At 53.3% G+C, this 24,586-nt stretch overlaps 2 protein-coding genes across 6 annotated transcripts in view; both read left to right on the top strand.

Annotated features, from left to right (window-relative positions):
* Positions 1–20,015, top strand: part of KMT2A (lysine methyltransferase 2A) — a 47,248-nt gene extending 27,233 nt beyond the window's left edge. For 2 of the 5 annotated variants that reach the window (XM_089537907.1, XM_089537902.1), the window contains 21 exons: positions 5–178; positions 816–926; positions 1,160–1,233; positions 1,508–1,701; positions 2,039–2,145; positions 4,191–4,328; positions 5,195–5,353; positions 5,478–5,595; positions 5,693–5,771; positions 5,958–6,118; positions 6,640–6,801; positions 8,384–12,563; positions 13,242–13,313; positions 13,809–13,873; positions 14,100–14,270; positions 14,461–14,535; positions 14,971–15,145; positions 15,532–15,639; positions 15,949–16,032; positions 16,267–16,396; positions 16,891–20,015. In XM_089537907.1, coding sequence (XP_089394033.1) covers positions 5–178; positions 816–926; positions 1,160–1,233; positions 1,508–1,701; positions 2,039–2,145; positions 4,191–4,328; positions 5,195–5,353; positions 5,478–5,595; positions 5,693–5,771; positions 5,958–6,118; positions 6,640–6,801; positions 8,384–12,563; positions 13,242–13,313; positions 13,809–13,873; positions 14,100–14,270; positions 14,461–14,535; positions 14,971–15,145; positions 15,532–15,639; positions 15,949–16,032; positions 16,267–16,396; positions 16,891–17,166 — 6,813 coding nt within the window. In that variant the 3' untranslated portion in view covers positions 17,167–20,015. Of the gene's footprint in view, positions 1–4; positions 179–815; positions 927–1,159; positions 1,234–1,507; positions 1,702–2,038; positions 2,146–4,190; positions 4,329–5,194; positions 5,354–5,477; positions 5,596–5,692; positions 5,772–5,957; positions 6,119–6,639; positions 6,802–8,383; positions 12,564–13,241; positions 13,314–13,808; positions 13,874–14,099; positions 14,271–14,460; positions 14,536–14,970; positions 15,146–15,531; positions 15,659–15,948; positions 16,033–16,266; positions 16,397–16,890 lie in introns of all 5 variants that reach the window. The other 3 variants (XM_089537903.1, XM_089537906.1, XM_089537905.1) reach the window with 3 other exon arrangements.
* Positions 20,016–21,522: 1,507 nt separating this feature from the next.
* LOC149307057 (tetratricopeptide repeat protein 36-like) lies at positions 21,523–23,196 on the top strand. Its single transcript, XM_089537862.1, has 3 exons — positions 21,523–21,671; positions 22,201–22,389; positions 22,869–23,196. The coding sequence occupies exons 1-3, from the start codon at positions 21,566–21,568 to the stop codon at positions 23,144–23,146; spliced, it is 573 nt and encodes a 190-aa protein (XP_089393988.1). The 5' UTR covers positions 21,523–21,565; the 3' UTR covers positions 23,147–23,196.
* Positions 23,197–24,586: the final 1,390 nt, after the last annotated feature.

Here is a 24,586-nt window from a genome sequence, read left to right as displayed (position 1 = left end):
CCAGGCAGCCAAACCCCCCGACTTAAATCCTGAGACGGAGGAGAGCGTCCCATCCCGCAGCTCTCCAGAAGGCCCAGATCCGCCCGTGCTAACGGAGGTCAGCAAGCAGGAGGAGCAGCAGCCACTGGACCTAGAGAGCGTGAAAAGAAAAATGGACCAAGGAAGCTACACTTCTGTGGTATGTCTCCAGAGAGGCTGCTGTCCATCCTCTTTCTGAAGTTGCCCAGCGTAGGAAACCACCACCTTTCTAGGCAACTGGTTCCACTGCTGAACCTCTCTCACTGTCAAGATGTTCCTCCAAATGTCCAGTCAAAATCTACCTTCCTGTAACTTACAGTCACTAGGCCTGGTCCACTCCTCTGGTCTGCTTCCTCTTCTCTATCATGACCCTTGAGGTATTTAAAGAAGGCGATCATGTCACCCCTTAGTCTTCTCTTCACCAGGCTGAACTTGCCCAGCTCTTTCAACCTTTCCTCATAGGTTTTGTTCTCCATCCCTCTTATCATCCTGGTTGCCCTTCTCTGAAACTGCTCCAAATTGTTTCCATCCTTTTTAAAATGAGGCACCCAGAAGAGAATGCGGTACTCCAGATGAGGCCTTACCAGGCTTGCTCCTGTGCCCTTGCATGTGCACAGTCTTTGTAGCAGTGCTGCTACCTGTTGGTAGTGGCGTGCTGAGCATATAAAGGGGGCCTGCTGGGCCACTGACCAGTTAGAGAGAGGGCGGCCTTTGGCTGCTTGGCCTTCTGACTGGGAGTCTGAAGGGGGCCGTGCCCTGAGATGGCAGAGAGTGAACAGCCTGTTTCTTCCATCCAGCTGGAGTTCAGCGACGATGTCGTCAAGATCATTCAGGCAGCCATCAATGCTGACGGAGGGCAGCCAGAACTGAAAAAGGCCAACAGCATGGTGAAGTCCTTCTTTATTCGGGTGAGCCAGGTTTAGCTCTTCCTTGAAAGAGGGACTGCCTTCTGCATGCAGATGCCAATGTAAGCATTCTTGTTTCTTTTTAAATCGGTTGCCTGTGAAGCAATTTAAGGCCATGACTTGGCAAACCTCTGTCCCCAATAAATCTTCCTGGCTGTAAATTCATAGAGATCCTGAGCAGCCTCCTTGAAGTGTTAATGGTGTGTCTTGTAAAGTGCAGTCTTTCTCCCCTTTAGCAAATGGAGCGTGTTTTTCCATGGTTCAGCGTGAAAAAATCAAGATTTTGGGAACCTAATAAAGTTACACCCAAGTAAGTAACTTCCATTGCCTGATCCATTTTTGCCACTGCTATCTCGCTTTCAAAGGACGGTATTTCACTTCCCACAGCTGTGCCATGGCTGGGCCCTGATACATAAAGGGGGGTGAGGGCCCTCTGGGACTGTGCTGTTTTGCTCCTCTGGCAAGAAAGTATGGCATTCTACCTTCCAGGGAGATCCCAGACTCAGGGCTGTGAGTTGGAGCTGGATGGGCAGCCCTGCCAAGGGGCTGTCTGACACACGGCTCTGCCTCTTGGTGCTTTTCAGCAGTGGGATGCTTCCGAACGCCGTCTTGCCCCCATCACTTGACCATAACTACGCGCAGTGGCAAGAACGCGAAGAAAACAGCTGTGCTCAGCAACCGCCTTTGAGAAAGAAAATCATTCCTGCTCCCAGATCCAAAGGGCCCGGAGAGCCCGACTCCCCGACCCGGCTGCATCCTCCTACACCACCCATCTCCAGTGAGAGCCTGAGTCTCGTTGCCCAGGGGCAGCCCTGCATAATAGGGCTGTCACTGAGGGAGGGAGTCGGAGGCAGGGGTTGGTCTTGTCCAGCTAGAATTGGGGCCTGGCTGGAGGCCTGAAGTTTGATCCATCCCCTGGCCAGGGGCTCTGGGTGAAACCCTCTTCTCTTTTCCCTGGGGCTGCATCATTGGTTGGACTGTGTTTTATTTTTTTAAGCAAACAGCTCTGCAGACCAACCTTTTTCTCCAGAAGTCAGTTCCAAGATCTCTTCCCCCAAGCATCTCTAGTCAGGATTTGAAAGTGAATGGTCCTCTTCTTGTTATTTATTCTGTAGATTCTGACAGAACCCAGGAGGACAACCCAGAACTTGTCCCCCCTCCAGATGTGGAAGATAACCGGCAGTGTGTGCTTTGCTTGAAGTATGGTGATGATGGGGGAAACGTAAGTTGTGCCTTGGCAGCACAGTGTGTGTTGCATGATGTAGCAGGTGCCTTTCAGCTGCTGGTTCTCCTGGAAGGGCCCAAGAAGTTACAAGGCCTCACCTTCAAGTCCTTGTTGGCTCTCTGTCCAACTGATCCAGACTCGCCTCTGTCATTTGTCTTGCTTTCCACTGAGCGCTGGCAGTTTCCCCTGTGGCTCTTTGTTATTATTATTATTATTATTATTATTAAACTTTATTTCTAAAGTGCTGTAATTATACACAGCGCTGTACAAAGTCAATAAAATTAAGGAATATATAAAAGCCTGCCCGAGGCGTACACTCTAAAAGTAATAACAATTAGATAGAGTAATAGATAAAATTACAATATAGGAAAGAGAAAACAAATTAAAAAACATCAGATATAAAAGCAAATCACATCAAACATTATCAGACAGCCAGATGACAATCACAAATTCCCTGAGAATGCTTCCCTAAACAATATGGTTTTCAGCTCAGCCTTAAAACTGGTTAGGGAAGTGATGAGCCGTGCATGCAGAGGAAGAAGGTTCCAGGAATGAGAGGCAGCAAGAGAGAAGGGACGGATCCGGGACAGGGCAGAGAAAATCCTGGGTTGAGAGAGGAGACTTTGGGTACCAGAACGGAGAGTGCGAGTAGAGATGTAGGGAGAGAGAAGATCAGTTAAATAAAGAGGGGCCAGCCCATGCAGGGCTTTAAAGGTGAGTAACAAAAGTTTGTACCTGATGCAGAAAGGAAGAGGGAGCCAGTGAAGGGAAGACAACAGAAGGGAGACATGATCATAACGGCGAGCGAGTGAAATAATGCGTGTAGCTGAATGCTGAACAGAAATTAATGGGTGGAGGTGAGAGAGAGGAAGCCCTGCCAGGAGGAGGTTACAGTAGTCTAGTCGTGAGACCACTAGGGCATGGACCAGTGTTTTTGCAGTAGAAGCTGAGAGATATGGACGCATTTTGGCAATATTATAAATCAAAAATCTACAGACCTTGGCTGTAGTCTGGATCTGGGGGATAAATGACAAAGAAGAGTCGAAAATGAAACCAAGACTCTGGGCTTCCTGGACCGGCTGGATGGAGATGTTATTGACAGAAATAGAAAAGGAGTAGTGAAGGGTGGGCTTAGGTGGGAAAACAAGAAGCTCAGTCTTGGACATACTAAGCTTCAGACGCCGATGGTGCATCCAGTGGGAGACAGCTGTTAAACAGGATGATACTTGCTGTTCTAGCTCTGGTGAAAGATTAGGGGTGGAAAGGTACAGGTGGGTATCATCAGCGTATAAATGGTAGGAGAAACCAAAAGAACTAATAAGTTTGCCAAGGGAGAGTGTGTATAAAGAGAACAAAAGGGGACCCAAAACAGAGCCCTGAGGAACTCCAACAGATAAGGGGACAGAGGACGAGGTCTGACCACCCGAGACCACTGTAAAAGATCTATCTGACAGGTAAGATGTGAACCAGTCGAGGACAAGGCCCGAGAAACCAAGGTCAAAGAGTACGTCTATTAGGAGACAGTGGTCCACGGTGTCGAAGGCCGCAGACAGATTGAGAAGGACAAGGATAGAGTAGAGGCCGTTCGCCTTGGCCCGCAAAAGATCATTCGAGATCTTAGTGAGGGCTGTCTCTGTGGAGTGCCGTGGGCGAAAACCAGACTGGAAGGGATCCAGAACGGAGTTGGTTTCAAGAAACTCAAGACAGTGTGAATAGACAACTCATTCCAACACCTTAGAAAGAAAAGGAAGAGAGATTGGACGAAAGCTAGCCAAGGAAGAAAGGTCGAGAGAAGGTTTTTTCAGAATAGGGGAAACTAAGGCATGTTTGAAAACCGAGGGGAAGGAACCCGAAGAGAAAGAGAGATTAAAGATATAGAGGAGGGAGGGTAACAGAGAAGGGGCTATAGAGATTAGAAGATTGTGCTTGTTGGCCCTCCTTTGCCATAGCTGCCTGTGGAAGATGACATCCTTTGCCCCCTCAAGTGCTTTGCCCTCAGCCGTGTTCTCAGTGCCTTTGGGGGAATCTTCCTCTCACTGCAGGATGCAGGTCGCCTCCTCTACATTGGCCAGAATGAGTGGACCCACGTGAACTGTGCCCTGTGGTCAGCAGAAGTGTTTGAAGATGATGATGGCTCGCTGAAGAACGTGCACATGGCTGTGATCCGAGGGAAGCAGCTGGTGAGCAGGAGGAGAGATAATGGGAATAATGAATATGCAGGACATGCAGTTCAAAAACAACAGCAACAACAATATGTCTGTCTCCCACTTGTTACCACAACACAGAAGGATTTTGGAGAGCTATTAACATCTCCTTACATATTTGATGGGGGTTGGGGGGCAGTGCCTTCAGTTTCTTCAATCTCCGTGAGATAACGCACCCAAGTTTGAAGATGTCTGTGTGCAAAATGGGAAGAGATCCCTGAACCCTTCCTGTACGATTACCCTTATTTTGCTTTACTGTTAGCAAGATCCTCTTTTGCAACAACACTAGAAACCTTTTTGAAAGGTGATCCATGCTTTTTAAAGAATAGGATGGGTCCCTTTTGTGAACTCTCCAAGGCCAGAGCAGAAGCATAGAAAGTCATCTTTTGAAGCTAAGAGGCAGCCAGTTGTGGAAGCTGCTGCCCTGAAATCATCAGGAGCTTAGCCCACTCCATGTATCTGAGTCTACCTTGCCATGGCCTTCCTAATCTTAATCGCAGCCCTTTTGCATACTGTGGCAGATTATCTGTGCTAATCTGTGGCAGATTAGCAAACCTAAAGTCTTTCTTCCGAGGGGGGTTAAAACATGAAGCCCAGAAGACCTAAGTTTGTGTGGTGAACATAATGAATCAGGGTAAGGATGCACTCAGTCAGGTGACAAATTCCTTGGGCTGCCATTGCTGTCGGCAGACTAGTGCAGCAACAGCAGGAGTTCCCTTGGAGGAGTGTTTTGGATTGCCCTCCTTGTGACCCAATGGCCATACCAGCTGCTCCTTTTGACCATGCTGCCCTCAAGTGCATTTATTTGACCCTTGGCTATAACATGGAAATCTGTTTTTCAGAGATGCGAGCTTTGTCAGAGGCCTGGAGCCACTGTGGGATGCTGCTTGACCTCCTGCACAAGCAACTATCACTTCATGTGCTCCCGGACCAAGAACTGTGTTTTCCTGGAGGACAAGAAAGTGTACTGCCAGCGTCACCTGGACCTGATCAAAGGGGAGGTGAGTGCCCGCTTCCTGTCTTTTCTCACCTCCATCTACCTCTGCCAACTTGCAGGGCTCAGCTTGGGTATCTTTTGTCTGATCTTCAGTTGAACTGTCCAGACCTCTTGTCTGCTTGCTGCAGGTGGTACCAGAGAATGGCTTTGAGGTACTGAGAAGAGTCTTTGTGGATTTTGAAGGAATTAGCTTAAGGAGAAGGTTTCTCAATGGCCTGGAACCAGCAAATATCCACATGATGATTGGTAAGGCCTTGGCCACTAGCCTTGGAAGGAGGGCTGCTATGACTGGGCCCCTTCCACTGACCCTTACAGACCGTCTCTTGAACTGTTTTCCATACAGGGTCAATGACAATTGACTGCCTTGGGATTCTGAATGATCTTTCTGACTGTGAGGACAAGCTCTTCCCCATTGGCTACCAGTACGTACAGGCTGACTCCTGAGCAGGTGGCAGAGCCTGTGGCACCCTTTCTGAAAGGGGTTCCCAGGACCCACCAAGTACCCTAGGAAGGTTTTGGCTGAAAAGGACCATGTGCAGGCAAGCGCAGCTCAGCCTTGACACTCCCCTATGCACATCTTGGTCACACCTGATGTCATTTTTCCCCAGGTGTTCCCGGGTGTACTGGAGCACAACAGATGCTCGGAAACGCTGCGTCTACACATGCAAAATTATGGAATGCCGCCCACCCGCTCTGGAGCCAGATATCAACAGCACAGTTGAACACAATGACAACAGGACGATTGCTCACAGCCTGGGGCTGTTTCCAGGTGAGTCTTTTCAGCTGCAGCAGCTGCTATGCCAAGCCTCAGCCTGCCAGCAAGTTGGGCTTCCACTTGGGTCCCTTTCTCTTGGGTGCATGGCAGGGCCAGTGCTGCTTGTGGGTAGGAGCCAGGTGCTTTTAGCAGAAGGTAGAGCAGGATTCTTCCCCAGCCAAGGCTGCATCCTCACACTTGGTTGTTAAATTGGGCACAACGTCTGTGCCATGTTACAGTATCCACAGTGCTGATGGTTAGGTGGCACAATGCAGTATGTGCCACCTAAGAAGCTTCATGGATGTCTTAAGAAAAGTGACCAGTTGAGAGAGGAGGAGTGGGCTTTTAATAGAGTAAATTAAGGCAGGATGCCTGAATATCATTTGCTCACTGTGGCATGATGTCTTCCTTTTGCTCCATTCTCTGAATGGCAGTGGCATAAAGACTCAGCTGGCATGCTTCTTTAGTGAAACTGTTTCGTTCCTTCCTTTTGTTTAAATTAATGAGAGTTCCTGACCTTCTTTTTTCTTCTGCAGCAGATATTCCAACCAGGGAAGGCCAGGTGTTGCCATCTGTCCTGAGCCCTTCCTCTGCCGATCTTTCTCTGCATCCCCAGCACTTCAGGGCTCTGCGGATCAGGACTCCAAGCTTTTCCCCTGCCCAGAGATCTCCCGGTTCGCGCCCATTGCCCTCTGCAGGTCTGACTTCCCCACCCTCTGTTTTGTGAATCTACTTTGTGTTGCATGACTTGGCTGCTGATAGGACTGCCTTCATGCCTTTTCTATGCCCAGTGTTCTTTTCAAGCTTCTCTCAGTAGCCTGGAACCTCCAGTAGGTCTCTGCCAATGCCAAAGCTTTCTCTGTGTCTTCAGAACTCCATACAAAGCCTGAGGCCCTCTCAGGCACAATGTAGCTTAGTAGTCCCATGTGCAGGACTATGTTATGTATCTCCTCTCAACAACCCCTAGAGTCATTGATCAGCCACTATAACCCCCACTATTCTATCACTGATGTGGCAGGGGAGATCAAAGAGGTGTCTGGCTGTGTCCCCATAACCAGAAGCAGAATGAAAGCATCATTCACTGAGATCTATAAAAGTTCTTCGAAGGAGCCTTACAGATGATGTCATTATTCTGCATCTGACTGTTTATGTGTTTGTTTGTTTGTTTGTTTACTGTATTTAAATCCCGCTCTTCAGCCACAAAGGCTCTCACAGTTAGACATTTCCTTGCCCTCGGGCTTACAATCTAAAAAAGACATGACACAAAAGGAGATGGGAATGGCAGTGGAGAAGGGGACTAAGTCCAGCTGTTCTTCTCTCCCTCTGAGGCTTGGACCATGGCAGGTGGCATGGAGAGAGGGCTATCTGGAGAACTGTATCTCCCTCCACAAGCCTGCCTTTATCTTGCCATCTCCTGGGGCGGACATTTCCTCTGTCCCATCACCCTACAGATACATCTGGTGGGAGCCTTCTTGGTAGCTACTCCCAGGCTCTAGACTTCCCTTTCCAGAGACTACTGCCTTCCTTGCTGTTCTTTCCTAGCCGCATGAGGACCTTTTTGTTTTGGCAGATCATTGTAAGTTGACTGCTTAGGGGGAACAGAGCCTGTCATGTGCTGCACTGGGCTGTTTATATTTGTTTTTAATGGTTCAGCTTTTAATTGCTTTTCATTTTATTGATGTTTAATTATATTTTTAACTATTATAGAATGTATATTTTTAGCTGTATCTGTTTTAATTCTGTAAGCTGCTTTGAGCCCCAGACTGGGGAAGAGGTGAGAGAAGGTGAAATATTAACAGTAATAATAATGACAACCATCACAAACCTTCTGAAACCTTTGTGACAGAGTGGGATCTGTTTGTTTGGGTGCATGTATGTATGTGTGGAACCTTAAATGACATTTCAGAGGGTGTGTTCTTTGCCTTTTACAATATGTCCTTCTTAGCTACTCACTCGCTCACAGTGTTAAAATGAGCAGACTGCGTCTTTGTGAGGAGAGGGATCCTGGAATTTTGGATCTAATAGGTCCAACAGCTGCTTGATTGGAGCTTTGAAGAAGTCCAAGGAGAGTTGCACCTTTTGTTCTGAAAGTCTGGAAATATTAACAAGAAAATCAAGGCAGAGTAGAGAGAATTGGGGCTTGACAGTACTTGCTTTTGAGGTCTGGGGATCTCTTATTGCTTTTGCCTTCATAGGTTTGCCTATTTGAATTCACAAAAGGTCTTACTGGGCTGTAAAATAAAATATCTCTCTCTTGTCCCCCTCTTTCTTTCTCCTCAGGAAGTCCCACTCCTGTGACACACGAGATTGTGACTGTAGGAGACCCACTGCTATCATCGGGACTTCGGAGCATTGGTTCCAGGAGGCCGAGCGTCTCTCCTCTGTTTCCCCAGCAGCTGAGGTCCTGGGCGGTGCCTCCCAGCAGGGCTGGCACCTCTCACGCCACCAGGCACAGTGTCTCTTCAGGACCCAGCATTGCTCCTGCCCTAGAGCAAGCTTCTTCAAACACCAAACCTTCGCTGGGCTCAGCAGCCTCATGCTTTGCCATCCAGAATAGTTCTTCTCCTCCCAGTTTCCTGAAGCCAGCATTAGGGAGTGGAGGTAATGGCACTCCTTCCTCAGAGGGAAGCATGTCTTCAGAGGTCGCACCAGCTGGAGAGCCCACCCCAGCCAAGATGGCAGAGAAGGGCAAGGTGCTGAGCCTCGAGGACTTCAGCGCTTCCCCTGTGAATTCAAAAGCGGACCCTCTGGGGCAGGGCTTGGCTGGCATGGAGACATACACCAGCAGAACAGGAAAGCTTCCTGAGCCCACACCAGAGCCCCTTTCTTCCAAAGATCCAGTAGCTTTTCTGCCTGTACATCAGAGACCTCCAAAGAAGGAGAAAGACCAGCACGCGGATCTCCTGCAACCAGAAAAAACCTGCTCTTATGAGGATCCAGAAGCCAAGATCTCCAAGGTTTCTGGACCAAGTTTCCTGCCTCCTTCCATCAGTGACCCATTATTGTCTTCTGTGGGCAAAGAGAGGCGGCAGAAAGTGAAGAGGGGAGCAAAGGAGAGACATTCCAGCAAGCTTTTCCCAAGTCCCAGTCTCCTCCCAGCCGGTAACCAAGAAAGCACAGAGCCAGAATTTGCTCACCACACCATGACTCCTGATCCAGTTCCTCAGAGGCTATGCAACAGCATTGCCGCTGCTGCTACTGAGAAGTCTGGGGACAACAGCGGCCTTCTGGGCCAGAGAATACCCAAAGCTCCTTTCCAGGGTGACACTGCCCCTTCCAAGGAGATGCAGGCTTCCCAGAAGCGTACAGTGAAGGTAACGCTGACTCCCCTCAAGATGGAAGGGGAGAGTCAATCCAAGAGTGTCCAGAGAGAGAGCAACTCAGAATCACAGACCAAGGAGAGTAACCCAGACCCTGTGACTCAGTCAGGGGACAGCTGTGTTCTTCCAGAAGGCCAGGGTACTTCTTCAGCCCCAGAGGCTCCAGGGAACAGCTACCCGAGCCTCCCTGTGCAGGAGGGCAGCCTGATGCTCGAGGATGAAGCCAAGGCACAGGAAGAGGGGGCCTATAAGCGGCGGTACCCCCGGCGCAGCGCCCGGGCCAGATCCAATATGTTTTTTGGGCTGACTCCCTTGTATGGGGTGAGGTCTTACGGTGAGGAAGACATCCCTTTCTACAGCAACTCCACAGGCAAGAAGCGGGGGAAGAGGTCTGCAGAAGGGCAGGTGGATGGAGCTGATGACCTGAGCACGTCAGATGAGGATGACCTCTACTACTACAATTTCACCCGGACAGTGGTCTCCACTACAGAGGAGCACCTGCCCCCTCATAGCTTGTTCCGAGAAGAGGAACACATCAGCCTGCCAAAAATCTCTCAGCTGGATGGCGTGGATGATGGGACAGAAAGTGATACGAGCATCACGGTGACCACAAGGAAAGGCAACCCAGTGACCAAAAGGAGCAGCAAAGAAAATGGGACCGAGAGCTTGAAAGAGAGCGGGGAGAAAGCACAAGTGACCAAGAGCTCAGCTGGGCATAAAGCGGCCGAGTCAAAGATAGAGAACTGCCGGGTCAAAGCTCAGAACCAGGATTCTTTGGAAGCGCAGCTGAGCTCCTTGGAGGCTGCCGGACGGCGTACACGGGCCTCCACAGAACCTCCTGAGAAGAACCTCCTGGACACCTTCAGCACGGAGCTGCTCAAGTCCGACTCAGACAACAACAACAGTGACGACTGTGGGAATATCCTCCCTTCCGACATCATGGACTTTGTGCTGAAAAACACTCCCTCGATGCAGGCCCTGGGGGAGAGTCCTGAGTCTTCATCCTCTGAGCTGCTGACACTGGGAGAAGGCCTGGGCCTTGACAGCAACCGGGGCAAGGACATGGGCCTCTTTGAAGTCTTCTCTCAGCAGCTGCCAAACACTGAACCGGTGGACAGCAGCGTTTCGTCCTCAATCTCTGCAGAGGAGCAGTTTGAATTGCCCTTGGAGCTCCCATCTGACCTCTCCGTCTTAACCACTCGGAGCCCCACAGTTCCTAGCCAGAATCACAGCCGGCTTGCTGTCATTTCTGAATCCTCCCTCTCCTCCACTGGGGAGAGGTCCATATTAGCCTTACCTTCCACTGAGTCTGGTGAGAAGAGGGTGACAGTCACAGAAAAACCTGCTTCCAACGAAGGGGAGCCACCTCTCTTGAGCCCCCAAGTGGAGCCAGCCCCTGACGGACCCCTGACCCCAGACCCCTTCATTCAAGGCCACATGGAATCAGAGCACATAACTAGCCCCCCATGTGGACCCTCCGAGCCGGGCCAAGGAGCCAGCCAGGACCTGGGCAGGAACAGTGGGACACCCGGCCTCCAGGTCCCTGTTTCACCCACTCTCCCACATCAGAATTCCAAATACGGGCCAAATACTGCAGAAAACCCAGGTCCCTCTCAGATCTCCAATGCTGCTGTGCAGACAGCCCCTCTCCACCTCAAGGCAGCTGCCGAAAAGCTCCTGGTGGTTAACCAGAACATGCAGCCCCTGTACGTCCTCCAGACGCTTCCCAACGGTGTCACGCAGAAGATCCAGCTGACTTCCTCCGTTGGCTCTGCCCAGGGGGTGATGGAGGCTGGCTCGTCCATGCTTGGGCCAATGGCCACGGCAGAGCTCGCATTGGCGGCAGGCTTAAGCCCCAGCCTGCCCTCCTCCCAACCGCTCTTCCCACCCACCAGCAAAGGGCTGCTGCCCATGCCTCACCATCAGCACTTGCATTCCTTCTCTGCTGGCCCCCAGGGCAGTTTCCCACCCACACTGGGCAATTCTGCCTCCAACCTTCTGATCGGCGTCCAGCAGCCCCCTGAGCCCGAAGCCAGTCAGAGGGGGGAGATGGGCTCCTCCGCCAGCACCTCACCATCCAGCCTCAGCAAGAAACGGCCGATTGCACGGCTGCAGTCTCGGAAGAACAAGAAGCTCGCCCCATCTGACATGACCCCCAACATGGCACTGATCAACTTCACTCAGCCCCAGCTTCCCAGTCATCCAGGCCTCCTGAACCTGGGAGGAGCTGTCAGTAACTCTGCATCCCACAGGCCTGTCCCCAACATCATCAAGCGCTCAAAGGCTGGCGGGGTCATGTACTTTGAGCAGTCGCCGCTCTTGCCCCAAGGGGCGGCAGTCGGAACACCTCCCAATATGGCTGGGCCAGAAACTGGGCACCTTGCCTCTGGGCCAGCATCAGGTCTCCCCTCCCCTCCCTCTGCACTCAACATTGTCTCTATGCAGACCGTGTCCTCCCCCACCACAGCCATGTCAGTCACCGGGCACGTGCTGGGGCAGGCCTCGGTTGCCCTGGCCAGGCCAGGGTTGCATGGCGTCTCTGACATGGGCCCACTCGGCAACCTTCTTCTCAAAGCCACCCAGCAGAGCCTGGGTCTTCCAGAGCAACACACTGCCCCACCGCCCTCTGGGTCAGGGATATTTTCACCGCTTGCTGATTCCTCAACGGCTCAGGCTGCAACTCCTGCGGTGGCGGAGGCATCATCATCTGGCATGTGCATCTTGTCTTCACAAACTCTGGGCAAGGCCACTGATCCAGACAACTCTTACCAGTCTGGGGGGCCTCTGATCCAGATCCTGGCCAGCAAAAATGGGGCCATTATACCTCAGCCAGAAGCACCTCCACTCTCCCGCTTCCCCCAGTTGGTAGATATTGCTAACCCAGCAGCTTTGGAGCAAAGCAAGACCTCCTCTTCCTCTTCTGCCATGCAGACCAGCTTGGCTGCTTCTCCTGGGAGCTCCCTGTCCACTGAACCTGCAAATTCCATGAAAGCAAAACTCAAAGTCAAGCGGCTTGAGCCCTTATCAGACAGCAGAGGGCCTGGAAAGAAGCACAAAATGTCTCCCTTCTGGACCGGTTCCCCAGAGAAGGAAGCTCCCCAGCGAGGCACAAGGGTGTCAAGCCAGGATATGTGTGGAAGGTAAGAGAGGGAAGCCCTTGGCATTCTATCCCTTCTGACAAAGCAGCCTCCTTTTTTCAGTATCCTTTACTTTGGACAGTTTTATGCCATACAGTAGCTTCCCAAAGCAAGGTGAAACCATAAAGCAAACAAAACTGGGAGCTTCCCTTCCTGGGCACCAAGCCTGTTCCGAGAGGGCCATGGGCAACTTTTCTTGTGAGCCATTTTTAGGAGAAGGCTTGCTCCCTTAGTGGGGCAGGTGGGCCAAGGGGAGAGGGTGGCAGGCATGTGGGGTGAAGGAAGGCCCTCAAGGCCTCCTCCAAGAGGGTGGTGTGCAATTCCTGGCTGCCTCCATTGGGGCATTGGGGTTGCTCTATATTTTTGAGGTACAGCAATCCTTCTGCTCAGGAGTCTGCATATCACACCTCTCATTCCAAAGCAGCACCCCTCTCCACCCTGCTGGTAGCCCTGGGCAGCACATGGTGCTGCCTGAAAGAACAGAGAGCATGTTCCTCTCTTGTGGCTGCTTCTCTCTGTTGGTGGAGAGGAGCATCACTGGGCTTGTGACAGGTTTTGTTGACCAAGCTCACATTTGGGTGCAGCACTGAGTCTTCCCACCTCCCCAGCCTGAGTTAAGTCCTTCTGTCTGTCTGTCTGTCTGTCTGTCTGTCTGTCTGTCTGTCTGTCTGTCTGTCCTAGGCTTCCTGCTCTGAAAGTGCAGGCAGAGGAGGAGGCCACAAGCATAGGTCCCCCACCCTCAAAAGCAGCTGGGTAAGTCCAGCAAGCCTCTCTGCAGTTGTTCTGTATTTTGGGTTGTGAGCCCATCAGGAGCATTAGCAGCTCTTGAGGGAAGGGAGAGGAGGGAGAAGTGCCAGCATGCTGAGGCTGTTCTCATCCTGAAAGCCTACTGACATTCCAGAACAACAACTGTCAGTCAAGGCGGTGAAACACCCGATCCCTGGATGGCATTTGCGCTGAGCAAGGATCCTGCACCCTTGGAGCAGCCCTCTCTCAGTCAGTTCTGTTTGGTCCCTGCCAGGAGGGAGTCATCCTCTGCTGATGGCCTTTGAGTACCCATCAAGAGGCTTCAGACTTTGTCTCTTGTGCCAGCCAGTCTAGCAGCTGAGTTGGGGGAGGATGGCCATCTCCTATTCAAATTGTCTGTCTCAAGAGCGTCCAGAATTTTCTCAACTGACTCAAGACGTTTTGCCTATCAGACAATATTAGCATTCCCGCTTGGGCACTGACTGTCTTCTTTCTTCACAGGCAACTTGCCTCTCTTCCTGAAGCTCAGCCAGTGCAGAGTGCTCCAAGTGAGCAAGAGTTTGCAGGTAGGTGGAGAGCAAACGGAGGCCCTCCGTGATGTTGATGTTTCACCTGGGAAGGGGCCTCCTAGCCTGATCCTGGCCCACTTGTGTGGCTGTTCCTCCAGGCACTACAGCTGTGCTCACAGGAGGCCCCAGGGTTCCCCTTTTCCTATTATGTGGCGCTGCCCTCTCTCCCATGTGTGGCGCTGCTGGGCATGCAGAAGGCAAGTGTCTGCTCTTTTCCTTCCAGATTCCAGAGCTCCTGAGGATGAGGAGGGAACGTTCAGCTCCCCACTCATGTTCTTGCTGCAGCAGGAGCAAAAGAGGAAAGAGAGCCTTGCAGAGAGAAAGCCCAAGAAGGGGCTAGTGTTTGAGATCTCGAGTGATGATGGCTTCCAGATTTGTGCAGAAAGTATTGAAGGTGGGAATGGGGCAGGTGGCATGGGAGGTAGTGGGGGCAGATGCTTTCTGCAGCATCTTCTTGCCTGCGATGTCTTGCCTCTGTTGCCAGCTAAGTGCTGCAGGAGAGGCGTGGTTCAGAGTGTGAGAAAGCATTTTGAACTCTCTTCCTTCTTCTGAATCACTCTTCGTTTCTCTTCCTATAATCTTAGAGGCCTGGAAATCCCTGACTGACAAAGTCCAGGAGGCGCGGTCCAACGCCCGCCTGAAGCAGCTGTCCTTTGCAGGTACAACAGCAGCAGCACTGCCAGGGCTGGCGCTCTGCCTTGGCAGTTGGTTTTGCCAGGAGGGACAAGAGGGAAGGATGGGTGGGACACTGGTGGATAGTCTTGGTACGGCACAGACCTTCTTTTTGGAAGGTTTGCTAGATAGGGCCAGGCAGCCAGGCCAGCACCTCCTTGTGAGCTGGAACCACCAGAATTGGTGTTTGTGTTGTACTGAACCAGCACTAGTAGCCTGAGCCCTGGCTGTCCCCATGTCCCCATCTCCTTCTTGAGCCATTTGTCACCCCTGACCATTTGTGATGGTCCTCACCTGCATGGTGGGCCGCTGCTTCTGCTGCTGCTGCTAGAGCCTCTTTGGTGCAAGGGGGCTTTGGCCAAGCTCCCTGAGCTGGGTGGGCAGCCTCTCCTGCCCTGCCTCCTTTCCTCCCCTTCCTGCAGGTGTGAGTGGGCTGCGGATGCTGGGCATCCTCCACGATGCAGTTGTGTTCTTGATCGAGCAGCTTTATGGTGCGAAGCACTGCCACAACTACAAGTTCCGTTTCCACAAGCCAGAGGAGGCCAAGGAGCCCCCCGTCAACCCTCATGGCTCCGCCAGGGCTGAAGTGTACCTCAGGCAAGTGGAGTCTTTTCCCTGCCCTCCAGCAGCACTCAACCCGCCAGATCACCCGTGTCCTAGGGAGTCTAATTCAGAGACCTCTTTCAGATGGAGCTGCTATCACACTCAGCACCCCAGCACCCACCTTCCTCTCAGTGCCCATTGCAGGTGCACTGCTTGGTTGGCTCTAGGCCAGTTGATGGAGGACCAGTAGCAATGGCAGTGGGCACCAGCAGGCGCTGTAGGTCTGGCCAGGCGGTCCCAAGGATGTAGGAAACCAGCACAAGCCCCTTCAGGGTCCCTTCACATGAGTGGAGGATTGAGGGGTGGCACCCTGGGTAGACCCACATCCCCAGACATTCCTGTCGTGCTTCTTTACTCCTCTTTACTGCTCTGCCCTTCAGGAAGTCTGCCTTTGACATGTTCAATTTCCTGGCTTCCAAGCACCGCCAGCCACCCGAGTACCATCCCAATGACGATGAGGAGGAGGAGGTGCAGCTGAAGTCTGCCCGGTACATAGCGGGTGTGGAGGCGAGTTGGTGGGGTGGACTGGAAGGCTCTGCCATTTTGATCTCATCTGGGAGGTGGGTGGTAGGCGCAAACGTCCTGGGTCCTCCAGTTGACGCAGAGTTGGGGCCACGGAGTGGTTTGTGGGACATTCTGAGACCACAAGAGAAGAGCTGCTGCTGACCTGCAACCTTGCCTCCAACTCTGGTGGGTCAGAAGGGGGGTAGGGGAGCTGGGCAGTTGCCCAGCAGAGGACCCACTGTTTGCAGGTGGCTCTCAAGCAGTCACTTTCCTTCCTCCTTTTTCCTCTTTAGGAGGGCCACCAGCATGGACCTTCCCATGCCCATGCGGTTCAGACACTTGAAGAAGACCTCCAAGGAGGCTGTGGGTGTTTACAGGTAGGTGGGCCAATAGGAGAATGGCCAGAGAGAGAGAGGCTTTATGGGAGAGACAGGCCCAGGCTAAGTTGCGCTCACTCGGCCCCTGACCCCCCGGTGCCACCTGCCTGGCCTCCCCAGCCGTGGCCATTTTTCCAAGGGTCTGTTGCAGGTGAGCTCTGCCACCTGCATGGCTCAGGACTGGGAAGCAGGGCAGGCCAGCCACTTTTGAACACATGGTTCCTCCCCTTGCAGGTCTCCCATCCATGGCCGAGGCCTCTTCTGCAAAAGGAACATCGATGCGGGCGAGATGGTGATCGAATATGCTGGCAACGTCATTCGCTCCATTCTTACTGACAAGCGTGAGAAATACTACGACAGCAAGGTGAGCTCTAGTGGCAGCATGCCATCTGGGAGTTAATACATTTTCCCCAGTAGAGCATTCTGGGCTTTCATGGAGATGTTGCCAGAAAGCCCTGTCCAGCACCCCAGAGCAAGGGAAGGGGGGCTGCCTCCATGAGCCCCAGAGGCCTGCCCTGTGCCAGACCATTGCTTTCTGCCTCTGGTGGCAGGCAGGCTGGGAGGCCCTGGACCCCATCTGAGTCTCCCTCCCAAGTTGGAGTGGGTTCTAAGGGCACTCTGGGAGGTGCCCACGCTGGTTCTGTGTATGTGTAGCAGAGGCTAGCGGCCATGGTCAGAGAGCCGCTTCAGCTGCCCAGAGAGAGCCTCCTTGCAAGCAGATGCCTGTTCTCCTCCTGCCACAGTTGGCCCAAAACACTTTGGGACCAGCCTTTTCAAACAGGCATCACTGTAACAGTTTGGCTTTTGCCACACAACTGGTTCTGGCCCCAGCGGCAACCCTCTCATTCTCTCTCCCAGGACATTGGCTGCTACATGTTCCGCATCGACGACTCAGAGGTGGTGGACGCCACCATGCATGGGAATGCAGCCCGCTTCATCAACCACTCCTGTGAGCCCAACTGCTACTCCCGGGTCATCAACATTGACGGGCAGAAGCACATTGTCATCTTCGCCATGCGCAAGATCTACTGTGGGGAGGAGCTGACCTACGACTACAAGTTCCCCATTGAAGATGCCAGCAACAAGCTGCCCTGCAACTGTGGCGCCAAGAAGTGCCGCCGGTTCCTCAACTGAGCAGCCTGGCTGGAGGATGGTTGGGCTCCAGGGAGGAGTGCTCAGGTCTGGAGTCTCGATTAAGTGCAGGGCCCCACCTAGAAGGGGAGTTGGAAGTCCCCTATGATGAGGCAAACTGGCCTCCAGGGCCACAGAAACTTCCAGTTTCCTCCCCCCCCCCTCCGGGCTCCTCACTGGGAACAGGGAGGTCTCTATGGCTAGCTTTGGCTGGGCCTCAGTGGCAGCTACCTGGACTTGAGGGTCCCCTCTGTGTCAGGAGAGGAGCATCAGAGGTCAAGGAGGCCCTCAGGCTAGCCAGAGACCCCCCCTCCTGCCTTCCAGAGGCAGCCCCCTTGGAAGCAGAATGGGAAACTAGTGCTTAGCGGGGGTCCCCTTTGGGCGCAGCACATACAGCAGCAGATGGTGGCACCCTGCCTCCTGGCTGCTTCCCAAAATAGGAAAAGTGATGCCCTCAGAGAGCACCTGGTGTGCAAGCCTTGCCTGGGATTTGCAAAGGATTGGGGGGGGGGGGGTAGGGATAAAGAAGCAGCCCTCCCCAGGGAGAACCTGCCCCCCCTTCCCAAGCATCACAGTTTCCTTTCCGCCTGTTTGAGGTGCACCCTCTCAAATTTGTCATTGGATTTACTTGCTTCAGTTTACAGTTTTGGTATTTAAGGTTTTGTAAATGTAAATATATTTTGTATATTTTTCTATGAGAAGCAGCACTTCATAGGGAAGAGCACTTAGCAAGACTATTTTTTCAATTGTGTCATCCTGATTTTTAAAAAATCTGTTGCTCCAAACCTTTTTCTTTGAACAGGACAGGCTTTGGGAGGTGGCTGGCCAGGGCTGGATTTGGACCCTCTTCCCCCGAAGGGGGAGCGGAAGGAACCTTTCAGAGACTCCCTGTTTTCTGAAAGCTGGTCCTTCACACATTCAGGGGAGCGTCTTCAAGGGGCTGAGCTGGTGCTTGCTGGTCCTTCTCTCCTCCAACGCTCCCTCTGGCTGTGAGGGCAGCGCATGCATTGAGGCAGGATCCCTTCCTCCTGTTTCACCCTCTTCCAATGCCGGGGAGTCTGTGGCACACTTCCAACCAGGCTTTGCCTGCATAGCTGACCATTCTGGCCTGCCTTTTACAGCCACTGGAGGATCTCCTGACTTTGGCTTGGAGCAAAGCAGCCTGTGGACATCTAGGGCCAATAGACCCCATTAGCCTGCCTGGGATGCCTATTGCATGCTGCAGCAATAGCTTGCTTCCAGGGCAGAAGAGGCCCTTGGCCTCACCTGTAGCCCAACCACCACTGGCCCAAGGCAGACAGACCAGCCTTCCTCCTTCTGGCCCCAGCTTGGTTTTCCAGCCTGAACAATTCATACTTTGCATTTGTTGCTCCTTGAGAAGGGAGGAATCCAAGCAGTTGGATGGTTGGGTAAGAGAGTCACTCTCTGCCCTTTCTCTTCCATCATAGCCTTTGAAGGGGACCATGGCACATTCCTCTGCTACTACCAAAGCCCCTAGCCAGCAGAGCAGAGAGCCCTATGCGGCTGCCCTCTGACACAAGTGCTCTCCCTGGGAAGGGCACTGGACACGTGGGTGACTCCTGCCGCCAACTGCTTCTCCGACTGGCCTTCCAGTCTGTAGTCCAAGGGACATTGCACCTCTTCCTCCTGCAGCCGCCACCTCACTGGGCAGCTCCTGGCGGAGGCTGCTGACCAAGTGGGACGGGGTCCCTGCCACCCCCCTTGGCTGCAGTTTCAAGCAGCAGGGCAACAGGAGGCAGCATGGTGCTGCTTCCTGCCAATATGAATGTATGTTTCTCAGAACTGACCGTGATCATGATGATTCCTGGAGATTCAAAAAGTCAACCCATTAAGGTGTTTATTTTTCTAAAGGAAAAGCGGGTCACTGCAAAGGGCTGGGCTGAAATCTTCTTGTTCGTCTTTGTTTCCCCCCGTTGCGAAGCAATACCGGGTTTCTCTGCCGCTGGCGCTCTCTTGTGCGGAATCATGTTGCCCACCTCCAGGCTGCTAGGTTCTCAGCTCCCTCTTCCCACCCACCTGCAAGTTTTTGTAACTATAAATAATGGTATATATAGAAACTAATACTCATACTGCACCGTGTCTTGAAGCCTGGCTTTGAATTCTCTTAACACTAGATAACAGTTGTGTTCAAGTTGCTCCAAAGGCAGGAAAACCATCAAGCCAAGGCTTCAGGGTTGCCAGCCACGTCCGACTGCATGTGCAGCCCCAGGACTTGGGGGTGGAGGGTCCAGCTGGGCTTTGGGGGTTTCCTGGCCTTTCCATATAAACAGTTGATCTTTGTCCAATGACTCGTTTCCTTGTTGCCGCTGCCGTTTCTGCCTCTTCCTCTTGGGTTCAGTTGATGGTATAAAACAACCGTGCTGTGTCCCCTGCAGCTTTGCCCCGCTGCCGCTGCCAAGATCTGCGCTTGTGGTGTCCTTTTGATTCCGTCTTTAATAGCGACAGGTAGTGAATTATTGTCGTCTCAAGCCGTGCAAATGCTACACATACAGGGTTCTGTTCCAGACAAATACAACTTATCATGTACAAGCGATTTTCTTTTCTCCTTTCTTGACTTGTGTTCTTCCAAATTGTTTGGATTTCTGTTTTGGGGTTTGGTTATTTTTAAAGAGGAAATGCATCTTGTGCTGCATCAGTGTTAATTCCCTGTCCTTGTCACAGGGATGAAGGAAGTACTTTCAATAGTTCAAGGAATGACTGAAAGACTGAATGTAAAAATAAGTGTATATAGTTGTACAAAAAAAGGAGTTTTTAAACATGTTTATTTTCTATGCACTTTTTTATTTAAGTGATAGTTTAATTAATAAACATGTCAAGTTTATTGCTTCAGAGGTTGCTGGTCTTTCAGTTTATTGACCTGGGTTGCGGAGGTGTCTCTGGGGCTTGCCGGCCCAGGCTCTTGTGGCTGCGGATGGGGCATACGGACAGACCCCCCAGCCAAGATTCAGGGCCTCAGATTTTGTGAGGAGGAATCACTCTCTCCAGTGATCAGAAAAGCAGCAAATTGGAACAGAGACCCATTTCCTTCTCTTCCTCTTCCTCCTCCCTGAGCACCTGCTTGAAAAAGAAGCCAGCAAGGAAGGTGGCCTTTGATTTTGCTGGCTCAGGACATGCTCACTTGGAAGATTCCCCATCTTCCCTCGAATTACTTTGCTGCAGTGTGCACAAAGCAAGGGAAGAGCTGCCTTGTAGCCCCTGACCTTGTAGCCCCTGTACCCCTGCTCGGCCCCTCTTTGGGCACAAGGACCGCCTGGGAAGGAAGGGCTTCCTCTTGGCTTCAGCGCCTGCTTTTGCTACATTGTCCTGTTAAGTTTGTTTCTGCCTCACAAAGTGTCCGCTGGACCTCTGCAGCCAAAACAAGATCCATTTAACTTGTGAGTTAACCCTGCCAGGACTTGAGGCTTTCAACTGAAGACAAATTGGATGGGCCTGGAGATAGTTGGGCAATGGAGGAAACGCATAGCAAATAACCAGCACCAGGTGAGGGCAGAAGCTGGGCCTGCTCTCCATCCAGGCGGCTGAGTCCACACTGGGCTGCTGAATGGCCACATCTCTTGTGCTTGCAAACATGGTCAAGACAGCTGACATGTTTTTAAAAAATGGCCAAAATGCTAGCATACTGATATAAAAATTCTAAAATAAGCACCGTTTGTACTCTAAGCATGAGAGGAGCCCCATATTTTGTTGGGACTCCCAACTATTTCACAGCCCCAGCAAATGTAACCAATTGAGGATGATGGGAGGTGTAGTTTAGCAACTCCTCTAGGGCCACAGGTTTCCTGCTAGAAAATGGCCAGAGGAGCCAAGGAGGCTTTCCACACAACTGAGTCATCAGGGAGGCTCTTCCTTGGCTTTTCCTGGACATTTAGGGCTTTAATAGAAGCAGGGTTGGAGCTTGGTTAGTAGTCCATGAAGCTGGGCAAGGCTCAGGGCAACCAAACCCAATCCAAGAGCCCCAGTCCTGACCAAGAAGGGTATCTTGGGTGCACCGGAAAGAGCCCCTCTCCAGCCCTGACGCAGTTGCTCTGAGAGACTAGAAAGGGACAAAGTCCAGGACGTTAAGCAAGCAAAGCAAAGCAAAGGGAAAGCTCTTCTCCTGCCCCACACTTTGGGTCACGAGGAGCAAACTAGGCCCTGTCCTGGAGAGGATGCTCTCTGCCTGCCCCCCTGACCCCTGGGAGTGCCCCACTCGGGCCACCCATTGGGCCCCGCAGGCTCTGGCCACAGGCCCAAGGCCTCCACAGTGGAGTCTTGCCCCTCTCTCCTCCTGGCTGCTATTGGCTGTTTGGAGGGCTGCCCCTCCTTGGCCCAGTAGTTCTGGGCTGCCTCTGACCTGCAGGAGCCCTCCCGCCTTTCGCCGCCCTCCTCGCCTGGAGCCAACATGGCGACGGCCAATGACAGGGCAGTGCTGCAGAGCATCTTCCACCCCAACAGCCCTTTTGCCGAACTCTCTGGTGCCGAGTCGGAGAAGGAGGCCAAAGGGGAAGGTGAGCTGGGCCCCGATCCCTGGGGTTCTGAGGCTGGCCAGAAGGGCGCCTGGAGCTCCTGTCAGACCCAGGGTCCAGGATCCTTCTTGGGGTGCAAGAACCCCCATGGATCGGCCTTTGCTTCTTATTAGCCAGGCCTTGCAGAGCGAGAGGCGAGATGGGGGCTGCGGGGGAGGAGGCCTGGGCCCTTCGAAAGGCCCCCTTCTTGAAGGCTCCATCCGGCGAAGGCGCCCAGGCTTTAGGTGTGACAGATATTCTGGGTGGTGCAGCCACTCTGAGAGCGCGGGGCAGTGGTTTTAGGGTAATGCGAGGCCGACTCTGGGCACCCAGCAGGCAAGCCTTGGCCATGCCACCTTTCCTCTTGCTCCCCGCGGGTCAGAAAAGACTTGAAGGCGCACAGCAGCAGTGTTCCTGAGAAGCAAGGCCTCTGGGTGGGCAGCTGTGCCCTCTGGCAAGGGGGCCCTGCCGCCTGCTGTTTCCCACGGAGACCATCCCAAGGTCCTGCCTCTCCTCCTCTTCTTGGCCACAGAAGGAGCCTTTGACCCGGAGCTGCTGGGAAGAGCCACGGAGCTGGAGGCCCTGGGTGTCGCCCAGGCGGAGGCCGGGGACCTGGAGGAGGCTCTGGGGACCTTTGGCCTAGCCATCCAACTGCTCCCGGAGCGAGCCTCAGCCTACAACAACCGGGCCCAGGCACTCCGCCTCAAGGGGGATGTGGCGGGTAAGTGGCAGGCGACCTCGAGGGCACCCTGTGAGGCGGCGGAGGGCACAGGAGCTCTGGAGGAAGACGGAGGGGCCAAAGCAAAGAAGGAGCCCCTGAACTCAGCCCTGCCCCACGCAAACTCTGCCGGGGGCCTTGCCTCTGGGCCCAGCAGCGCAGACCTGGCTCTTCCCTGGGCTCAGAAGGGCTGTGTGATCCCAAACGGCCGCTTTGTCTGCTGCTGCTGCTGCTGCTGCTGCTGCTGCTGCTGCTGCTGCTGGGAAGACCCCTTTCTGGCCCCCTCTTGCCCCTTGCCTCCTCTGCCTCCCAGGGCTGGTTCCATGCAGTTGGGGGCTCCCTTTGGCCCCATGGTCAGGGAAGGCAGGCTCTGGCCCCCTAGGGCCTGCTTGCCAAGCAGCGGGGGGCTGCCAGGGGCTGGGGGTCTTGGCAATCTCTTGGCAGGGACGCCTCACTGCTCCTCTCCCTCTTCCTCCCTTGAGGTGCCCTGGAGGACCTGGACACAGCCCTGAGGCTGAGCAAAGGCACCGGATCCGTGGCCTGCCAGGGCTTCGTGCAGCGGGGGCTGATCCGGCGCTTGCAAGGCCAGGAGGACGAGGCTCGGGGCGATTTTGAGCAGGCCGCCCGGCTGGGCAGTGCCTTTGCCCGCCAGCAGTTGGTCCAGATGAATCCTTACGCCGCCCTCTGCAACCAGATGCTGTCTGAGGTCATGAAGCAGCTCCAGGGCCCGAAGGAACCTCTGCTGGGGCAGCTGGACTGAGAAGGACTTTGCCCCCCCCCCCCCCATGGCCCTGAATAAAGAGAGGCATTTGCCAAGAGTGGGGCTGCTCCTTCCTGGCTGCTATGGGGGGGAGGGGGGCTGCAAATGGCCCCAGAGCCCTAAGGAGCAGGCCTCAGCCGCCTCCCAGGCCCAGGAAGAAAGCCTGGTGCAGCAGAAGGCCTTGCCTTGGTTTGAGGGGAGGGAGGGATCCATAACCAGGAGGCAGAGCCTTGACCAGCGGCAGCCCAGATAGGATTCCCTCCCCAGAGAAAAGGGGGGCACTGCTGCCTCAGGGACCCCCCAAACAGGCCCATGACCGGCAGCCCTGGCTCTCAGGAGGGGACTTGGGGCAGCAGCCTGTTGGGGGTTTCCCGGCGAATGTGTGGCTCATGCCCCTGGAAGTCTCTTTTGGGGCAGGGTCTGGGAGGGTTCCCCTTTACGTCCCACCCCAAACCTCCGCTCTCCAGCCCTTGTTGGGGGGGGGGGCTGAAGCTGCTCCTCGTGGGTCAAAAGGGAGGGAGGGGGGCAAGCGGTTCAAACCATGAAGCTTCATTTATTATTTTTATTATTATTAACCTTTATTTATAAAGCGCTGTAAATTTACACAGCGCTGTACATACAATCTTTTTAATTGGACGGTTCCCTGCCCTCGGGCTTACAATCTAAAAAGACATGACACAAAAGGAGAAGGGAAAGATGGTGGGGAGGGGGCCTCTCTAGTAGGATAATACATATAAAATACATAGCAATACAGGAAGTGATTCAATAAAAAAGACAACAAAAGAACATCAAATAGCAAGTGACAATTGTGCAATGCCTGGGAACGCTTCTCTGAACAGGATAGTCTTCAGCTCCGTTTTGAAGCTGGTTAAAGAAGTGATGGCTCTTGCTCGCGGGGAAAGAAGGTTCCAGGAGTGAGGGGCAGTGAGTGAAAAGGGGCGGATCCAGGATGGGGCAGAGGAAATCCTGGGCTGTGACAGCAGGCCTTGACTACCAGAACAGAGGGCCCTGGTGGGAAGGTGAGGAGAAAGAAGGTCTGATAAGTAAGGAGGGGCCAGTCCATGGAGGGCTTTAAATGTCGACAGCAGGAGCTTATACTGAATGCGGAAAGGGAGGGGGAGCCAGTGAAGGGATGCCAACACAGGAGAGATGTGGTCAGAGCGGTGGGTGGAAGTGATAATGCGTGCAGCTGAACGCTGAACAGAGATTAAAGGACGGAGGTGAGAAAGAGGAAGCTTCAGCGGGGAAGGAGGGCCCAGGTGATGAGGAGGAGGAGGGCGTCCGCTGCGAAGGGGCTCCCCTGGACCCCGTCTCCCCCCGCCATGGGCCCAGACCGGCTGAGAGGCAGAGAAGCGCAAGGGCAGAGCCTTAGGCCCCTGGGAACCGGGCCTCGGCCTTTGCCCCAAGTCTTTCCTGGAGGCCCTGCCTGTGGGACTGGAC

Source organism: Sceloporus occidentalis, unplaced genomic scaffold, assembly GCF_023333645.1.
Source record: "Sceloporus occidentalis isolate IW3139 unplaced genomic scaffold, rSceOcc1.0.p SCAF_9, whole genome shotgun sequence".
Classification (NCBI taxonomy): domain Eukaryota; kingdom Metazoa; phylum Chordata; class Lepidosauria; order Squamata; family Phrynosomatidae; genus Sceloporus; species Sceloporus occidentalis.
This window is presented reverse-complemented; position numbering and strand designations above follow the sequence as displayed.

Coding starts and splice junctions, on each gene's coding strand:
- LOC149307057 (XM_089537862.1), top strand. CDS start 21,566: ATGGCGACGGCCAATGACAGGGCAGTGCTGCAGAGCATCTTCCACCCC. Junction 21,672..22,200: donor GAAGGAGGCCAAAGGGGAAG/GTGAGCTGGGCC, acceptor TCTTGGCCACAG/AAGGAGCCTTTGACCCGGAG. Junction 22,390..22,868: donor CCTCAAGGGGGATGTGGCGG/GTAAGTGGCAGG, acceptor TCCTCCCTTGAG/GTGCCCTGGAGGACCTGGAC.